We start from the raw sequence: 8,813 nt of genomic DNA on the forward strand, positions 1-8,813 counted from the left end.
ACAGTCACTGTTCTCAAAGAATGCCTGAGAAGTAAGCTGCATGGTGAACGGCGTAATGGAGGGTACCGATGCGGGGGAGGTATAAATGGGGAGGAAGGAGTTAGAAATGAACATACGAAAATGTGGGAGTTTATTCTGAGGAGTAGTAAATCCTCCATTATGACTAGAGGAGTGCATGCACCTAGAAGAGTTGTGGGGGAAATAGATTAGAAAAAGACCTCATGTACTAAGCTAAGTTCAGTAGACAATGGGCAAGTCATAGAGCTATTTTGAGTGGAACAATGACATAATGAAAATAGTGCCTTAGGAAAATTAAGCTTGAGACCAGTTGAGACACTTTTGAAATACTTCAAACCAAAAGTAATGAGAGCGTAAATCAGTACACTAGCAATGAGAAAGAGAGAACACCTAGATAAAGCGAATATAGAATCCACAGGGCATGATGTATGATTGAATGTGGAGGACAAGAGAATAAGAAAGAAAGAAAAGATGGCTGAACTTGGGTCAGATAGCCCCCTTGCTACAATCAGCTGTGGCTGAGGCAAGGTCACCTGGTAGGAACCTAACCATGTAGGCCTGTCCCTTTGAAAGGCATGTCAGGTAGGGACGTTATCTAAGAAATGGGAAAGCTAGGCACCCCAAACTACTAAACTCCACTTAGAAATTGCGTATTGACCCTGTTAAACAAAACAATCATGCACACACTTCAAAACTAGATTACGATCCAAGAAATTAAGGTGCAGATTCTGTAAATCAAGCTCTATTCTGTGACTATTAATAGGAAATCAAAATATGACACCCCAAATTGTGCCACTTTGACATGAGGATTATTTTGAGCTGAAGGCATTTGAGATCCAGCAGACACAGCAAAGAACCCTTCCTGGGGCTTCCCTTCTCTGGCTAAAAGCAGAAACTTCTGAGAAATGAGGACTGCCATAAAGCCCCTCTCCTGGGGAAGATGTATGGCCATGAAGAAGATGGAAAGTCAGCAATGAGACAGACCTGCACGAACAAACCTTATTCCATTAGTTTCTCCATATATTTACCTTCCCACAGTTTGCTGCTCTTGGAAGCTTAAAACCTTTGCCTTTATGTTGTCACTTCTCTACAAATTTCTTCTTATTTGTAAACATGCTCTATAAGCCCGAGTTCTAACCAAACCTTTGAGTTACTCATCACTGAGTTTCTCTCGTGTGTACGCATACCGCATGTGTTACTAAACTCCGTTTTTCTCTTGTTAATCTGTCTTTTGTCAGTTAATTTGCAGGGCGCCATGCAATCAACCTAAGAGGATAGAGGAAAAAGTTTTTTCCTTGCCTTTCCTTCCTTTCTTTTCCTACTACACACTTTAGATCTTTATGAGATAAAACATAAAGAAGAAAATGATAACTCATGTGCTGCTAGAAAACAAAGAAACTATTGGTTGCTTTTCTATTTGAACTAAAGACAGGTGATGGTTTGGGGCTTTTCAATATTCAAAGGGCAGTGTGGATCTCATATATTTTCATATCTCAACTGATTACAGAGGCAAGGGCCAACAGCTCTCCACTGCTCTAAATATCTAGATCATCTCAGTATTTTCTGCCACTCTTCCGTACTATATGTACTCTATCGTCCTGTTTTTAATAGCAAATAATTTAGATATAAAATTTTTGTGCCCATGTGTGTTTACATTTTGCTGAGGAGATTGTCCATACTTTTCATTAGATTTACGAAGTGGTGTCAGACCCAAGGAAGGCTAGAATCACTGGCGAGGGGGACAGCACACTGGACTCAGACTCAAAATATCTAGTTTCTCATTATGCTCTTCTATTTGTGAATTTAGCAATTCTAGTAAGTTTCCTGATCTTCATTTTCCTTGTCTGTAAAATGGGGTTAATCATAGCTGTAATGCTTTCCTCGTATGAATACTTTGAGGTTACAATTCCATGTTATGTAATTTATATGGCATTTAAAATATAAAGCATCATTATGTTGGTTAAGCAAAGAAGTCCTTCCTCAAGTCTGGATGTGTTTCTTTCATAAACACCAGTGCTAACCTTGCAAGTACGATACAGAACATTCACCAACATCGAAAACCATGGAATCCCTGAGTAATGTGTTCCCCATGTAGATTTTATAGTTCCATTTAACTCTACCTTTTATCTTCAAAGTTCAAAGAAACATTTACGGTGATTTCAGATTCCTGAACTGATATTTGGTATTAAAATCAAAACAATATAACTTTGAATCCGAATCAGCTAAAACGAAATGTACTTGGCAAAATCACCCTTTAATGTAGTGGTGGATACTAACTGCTGGGTGATCAACTGTGCAAATACACCCTTGACCTCATGCCAGGATGTGTCCAAACTGCGTTGAGGTCTTTGTTGGTCACGTAAGAGACATCTGTGGCATGTTTGGCCTAGAATATCCCAACAGGTGTTCCTTCTGTCTAGATTTATAAGGAGTCAGAATTTGAGCTCTCTAGTTACATCCTAGGTTTCTTAAGGCTTCCTAAGACAGATAACCATCTATGCTCAAAATAGCAAAAACATTTCTCAAACTAAAGAGTAGACTGTAAACACAACTGATCAAATATTCAGATCTACATATCAAAATAAAGAACTAATGAATTGGTTCTTTTTAGATGAAATATAGGACTATTGTTAATGGAACTAGTTAACTTTACAAGTATTTCACAATTTTTAAATCACAAAGAATCATGTGTTTTTCAGTGTGACACCTCTGGATTACTGCTCATTGTGGTATAATTTCCTCTATTTTTTTAAAATTTATCTTCCTTTTTCCTTTCTTCTTGACTTGTTTCCTATATTGTTGGAGCATGATTATCTCTTTCTTTAAGATTTTTCTTTCTCCCATTTATCACTGAACACAAGAAAAATGTTTCTCAAAATAGGTTTTTCCCCCAAAAGAGGCATGGCCTATATGACACTAGAAAAATGCTTATGTGATGTGCTGTGCTGAATTAATAAGATGATCTAATTTCCAAATTATTTTAAGGATATAAGTACTCGTTTTCTAGAGGTAATATCGTTTAGCTTGTGGATTTGAGGGGAGTAATTAGAAGCACACTTGAACTCGGGTGGTATAGTAAAGACCAATTCCGCCTTGGTTTGGCATTCACCACTGATGTTGTGGTTCATAGATCTTATTATAAAAACGTTTGCAAATATTTGCAAAGTTGTATTTATGAATCAGAGCATCCCAAATGCTTAATTTGGAAACATTTTAAAAATGTGAGTTGCACCTGACATTCATGTCTCAGTTGATCTATAGGGGATCCAATTTCAGTGGCCTTAGTTGCATGCGCACTGACATGTATTACCAAATGGGCTGCAGAGGCTCAAGAACGCCCATCAATAGGAATGTTGACCGTATGTTATGTGAAATATTTAGAGCATTTGGACAGCTGTTCAGGGGATAAAGTTACAACGCAAAGACTGCCCACATTTACAACTGTAAAGTGAGCAGACCATCCATAGTTTCCTTCTGTGCTCATAAGAATGATAATACTGTGGGGGATCAGAATTGGCCACCCCAAAATGTGTCTCTTTGGCATGAGGATTACTTGGGGCTGGTTATTTTTAAAAACTGCAGACATGAGAGAAGCTCTGAAAAGTAGAATATTTCCTTTGTAAGAGATATTTACATTTGTAAGGGAAGTCTCCATCTGTAAAGGTTTGTCCCTCTCTCTACCAGGAAGAGGGTGGGCTGACCTTATCTCTAGAAACTCTTAGTGCGGATGGCAAGGTCTTAAATCTGTATAATAACCTTACTCTTGTTTACTGTGCTTTTCTGGTATAATCTCCCATAACTGACTCCCCCCACCCCCAATATCCTCCTTTGCTTTTAGCTGAAGATGATATTTAAGATGAAAGCCTCCACCAATTTGGCGAGTTACTCAGTTTTCCTGAGTGTCTCCCATGTATACATGTTATAAAGCTTTGTTTGATTTTCTCCTGTTATTCTGTCTCATGTCAATTTAACTAGTAGCCCAGCCAGAAGAACCCAGAGGGCAGAGGATTTGTCTTTCTCTATCATATAGAAAGTAGAGGATGCCTGGGATAATGATGTCTGTTGTGGAAAGTACCAGATTCCCAATCTAAAATGGTAACCAAATCCCCTTGGGCATAAGGCTGAACATTCCACTGGGTTTCCCTAGGTGGCATCTGTTATTTAGATGAATAGTGGTTGCCCAACCTAAAGGGAAATAAAGAAAGCTCTCCATTTCCATCTTCCTACACCCATTGAGAAGAGGCCATTCAAATAAGCAGACAACCTGAAACCCCAAAAAGTAGAACCAACCAAAACACTCTAGATGGCCACTGTTTAGAAACAATTCTTCATTTACGCACAGAAACAGTTTGCTCGTACACCCAGATCTCTCAGGTTAGTAACACTACTATCCAGCTGCTCACTTCTCTGGTCTATATCTTAATATTAGAAATAAAGAACTGAAGGGGAACAGAATATGTCACCCCCAAACTATGGCTTTATGGCGTAAGGATTATTTTGGGCTGATTATTTCTAAGAGGGAGAAGACACAGAAGAATCTTTGAAAACAGAGTAGAAGTTACCCTTTTCTGAGTAAAATTTACATTTATGAGGGAAATCTCCATTTGTAAGGGTGTCTCCCTCTCTGTACCAGAAAATGAGGGATAACAAAATCTCTAGAATCTCTTGCCAACAGAGAAGGCACTGCTGACTGAAATCTGCAACCTTACCCTTGGTTACTGTGCTTTGCCTGATAACCTCCTATAATCAGACCCCTGCCAAAATCTGTCTTTTGTCTTTAGCTGAAAATGATATTTAAGGTGGTTGCTCAGGCCATTTTGGGGAGTTACTCAGTTATGCTGGGTATCTCCCAAGTTTACAAGAGGCATATATGTTATTAAGCTTGTGTTTGTTTTTCTCCTGTTAATCTGTATTTTATTATGGGAGGGCTCAGCCAAGAACCTAGAAGGGTAGAGGGAAAATTATTTTTCCTCCCCTGCAGAGCTAAACATCTTGACCTGAACTGGGATAAAATCTAAATTTATGAAAACAGTTAGAAACCTGAAGGAAAACTGAAGGAAATCATAACTTGATTTTAATTCTTAGCACAAGCCTCTGTAATAATCAAATGACTATTTTCAACTTTCTTTCACAAGGTCTTAAGCCCATTTCCAATAATTAGACCTTCTCAGGTTCAATGCGCAACAGAAATTTCCATACAAATGGAAAATTTTCTTGACTCTTGTTTCTTTCTCTCTGTAGTTCTAAACCAAATGAAGTTATTTATTATGGAAACTGACAAATGAAATATTGGCCAAGTTAAATTTTTATCTTTTTTTTTTCTCCCTATTTCCTTTATTCTCCTCACCATAGATTCCACCAATGGCCTTTTGTTAGGCCTGCTTGACTAGCTATGCATCTCTGAGCCTGGCCTGGGGGCCACATCCTGTGTCTGGAATGTAAACCTCCTCTCCTTGCCAGGCCTCATGTCTTGCTTCTTGCACACACACACACAGCCCTCTCCCTTCCTTCACTTAACAGTGCGTCTCCAACAATAACTTCTTTTGTCTGTGTCCTTTCTGACATGTGCCTCTTTTAAATCTCTACCTTAATTCAGTAAATCATAATATGTCCTTACCATTTTTATACCCATACTATTCAATGTATATGCTATTTTTCTTATTCAGTTGCCTATTCCATATGTGTCCATCTTAAAATATAAGCTCCCAGGCAAGACCATGTCTAGAAAATTTACTGAAGACTGAGCCTATCATGGTGCCATGTGGCAATAACTTTTTAAAAAATACTAATAATAATGATCATGATAGCAATACTTAGGTAAAAGGTAAGTAGAAAATTTTTTTAAATAGTAAAAACAAAGGAACCTCATGTACTCCTTAGATCATGCCTAGAATACAATCATTTCTTTCCGAATCTTAGTAAAATATCAGGAAACAGGAATGAGACTACTTAAAGATATCCCCTAGTTTCCTGCATTATAATAGTACCTTGTAGAACGGACAGGAGTTTTTGGACTCAAAGCACCATGAACTTACAAAAATGCATCATCAACTACAATTCCGCATAGGACAGGAAAAAACTGGAAAAGCAAAACTGTTTATTCTCATAATTTTCTCCTTTTACTCTCTAACGCTAGACTCAAATTAGACAGGCATGAGCAAGCCAGACATGGAACATCTGACTATAGAAGAAAAAGGTTGCTAAATTTTTCACTGTGGCACAGTTACCCAATTTCTTTTCAGTACAAAACAGAGTTTCCACTCAGTTTCTGCTTCATCTTAGTGGAAATTTTTGTTTGATGAAAGAGGCACCATTTACATATTATTTCTTGTAGATGAAACTGGGATGGGTTGTGGAGAAGCTCAGTTGCCAACACACTTTGTCTCCCTCCTCGGAAACTCTGAATCATGGCTTCACTTCTCCTGAGTTCCAATTGCACATAGGAATCTCTCACTTCCAAGCCATTAGATGGCGGGACTGCTTGCCCATCCTTCACTTTCCTTTTAAAAAGCTACTCTTCAGGTTTGAATGTGATTACAATTTCCAATGTGTGAGACCAGGAACACAGAACATTTAACAGTGTTCATTTCTAGACCTAAAACTTCAGAAATAATAGGCAACTAGGCTAATTATCCTTGATCAGCATAAATAAAAGTCATTAGGGTGCTTACTTTAATGAAACAATGCCCTTGGGCTTATATGATCTGTTACTCCTAGCAGCTTTAATTTCCACAAGAAACAAAATAAGATGCACCTTCTGCTTTTGACAGCGATGAGACAGTTTTTCCTTCCCTCTCCCACCCTCCTCACCTAGTCCGCACCTCCCGCTTACACCACAGGCACCCAGCAGAAAACCCATGTTTACAGCCGGGGACACCCCCATGCCCCTTCTCCAAAATCCCCCACCTCCTGCGCATCTAAGAAATTGACAAAAGCTTCCTCTTCCTTTCCAGACCTCAAAACAGGCAGGGGAGGGAGCTGCGAGCAGCTTTTATCTCCGTTCACAAATGCAGCTGTGAAAAAGCCCGAGGAGGCACATCCTGTCCGCGGAGGTTAAACAGAAGTCTGAAAAGAAAAGAATGGTCACAAAGCCTGCTGGTCCTTCCTCCGTCCCCTTTCTGCCCACTGTCTTTGAGGAATCATCGGTTCACTCCATACACACATTTTTGTAAGATACAGTCAGAATCATGAGCAGTTACCTTCATTGTTCTGTTGGGCCGGGAGCACAGCTTGAGCCGACCCGAGGGCAAACCCGATGCGTCCTGGCCCCTCCGTGCCGGGTGCGCGGCTGTGAGAATGTCTGGGGAAGTGGCTGAGGCGGCGGCGGTCACACGTGGAAGGCAGGATTGCAGACTGGCCCTCTGGCAGCGGAGATCGCTGGCTCCCCTGCAGATTGCATCAGCAGGAAGAGTCGTAAGACTGTTTCCCCCCAGACTCCCCCAGAGGGTAGAGTCTCTCCCAGCACGAAGATTCAGAGCCAACTCTGAGCCTCACACACGGCTCACTCCTGGTGGGGGTGCAGTGTTTCAAACAGGTCACCACATGTTAGTCCAGGGTTAGTGCCTGTGAATGTGAATCTGAGTATGGGGATATCGTGTATCCTAGATGTGGGAATGATAAGGAAGAGGAGGAAAGGAACAGATCATAGATCACGATTGCCATTCCCTCCTTAGCTGGCTGCCTGCCCCTAGACTCTAGGCCACCTCACTTCCCGCTATGTCCAAAGTTACTTTCCCACCCGCTCCTGCTCAAAATTATACGGTGCATCCCCATCTAAAGCAGAAAATTTTAAATGTAGTTTTTGTGTGGTAAAGAACATGTGCCTGACTTTTAAAAGTCTGCCAATCTGTTTGTCCTGCCCCTCCCTCCAGTCCCACATTTGACCCTCAGATACCACCATTTTTGCCAGTTTCTTATGTATCTAGAGAAATAATCTTAATCTTTTGATTGAGGATATAAAATTCTTTCTGATTTAAACATTGCCTGCCAGCTCAGTTCATCCTCCTTGGGTCCCCTCTCCACTTGTACAAAAAGATTCTGATACCGCAACTTTTCCACGTCCAGTGCTTAGGTCAGACTCCACGACTTGACTTAAGTATGCTTCTGGTTGACCCCAGCCAGCTCGCTGTCAATCTGACAACCTCTAATTTTTGTAAATCTCAACTGAAGTCTTTGCTGTGAAGTCTTTGCTATGAAGTCATTGCTAACTTCCTTAAGCAGAATTGAGCCCTTTGTCTATGCCCTGTGCTTTGTCCATAGCCTTTATTAAATGAATTTTCTTAATTTTACTTTGTTTGCACAGCTGTTACTTCATTAGATTATGAGATTCTTGAGGGCAGATCCTTTGTTATATCCACCTCCCAGGCTCAGTGGCCTGCCTTGGAAGAGAGAGAGTGTTGAACACAAATGTGCATGTGGGGACAATTAACAAATGTTGGTTAGGTGGATGAATGTTTGAATTGTTCGTTTGACAAATTTACTGAGCTCTCACTACTTGCCAGGCACCAGGCAAGATAGTAAGGATTAAATGGTAAACAAGAACAAAAACATTCTTACACTCATGGAGCTTATATTTTAGTGTGGGAAACAGAAAATAAACATTAAATCAGGTAGCAACATGTCCATCAACTGATGGATGGATAAATAAAACATGATATATTAATACTATGGAATATTACTTGGCAATAAAGAGAAATAAACTACTGAGACAAGCCACAACATGAATGAACCTTGAAAACATTACAGAAAATGAAAGAAGCCAGTCACAAATGACCATATATCGTATGATTCCACTG

The 8,813-nt window shown here is 40.0% G+C and overlaps 1 protein-coding gene across 2 annotated transcripts in view; it reads right to left on the minus strand.

Moving 5' to 3' along the window:
* Positions 1-7,457, minus strand: part of BCAT1 (branched chain amino acid transaminase 1) — a 108,832-nt gene extending 101,375 nt beyond the window's left edge. Inside the window, exon 1 of one of the 2 annotated variants that reach the window (XM_014832424.3) lies at positions 7,218-7,375. In XM_014832424.3, the coding sequence (XP_014687910.1) occupies positions 7,218-7,223 (6 nt within the window). In that variant the 5' untranslated portion in view covers positions 7,224-7,375. Of the gene's footprint in view, positions 1-7,217 lie in introns of both variants that reach the window. The other variant, XM_070494239.1, reaches the window with a different exon arrangement.
* Between the last annotated feature and the right edge of the window lie 1,356 nt (positions 7,458-8,813).

This window comes from Equus asinus, chromosome 22, assembly GCF_041296235.1.
Source record: "Equus asinus isolate D_3611 breed Donkey chromosome 22, EquAss-T2T_v2, whole genome shotgun sequence".
Classification (NCBI taxonomy): domain Eukaryota; kingdom Metazoa; phylum Chordata; class Mammalia; order Perissodactyla; family Equidae; genus Equus; species Equus asinus.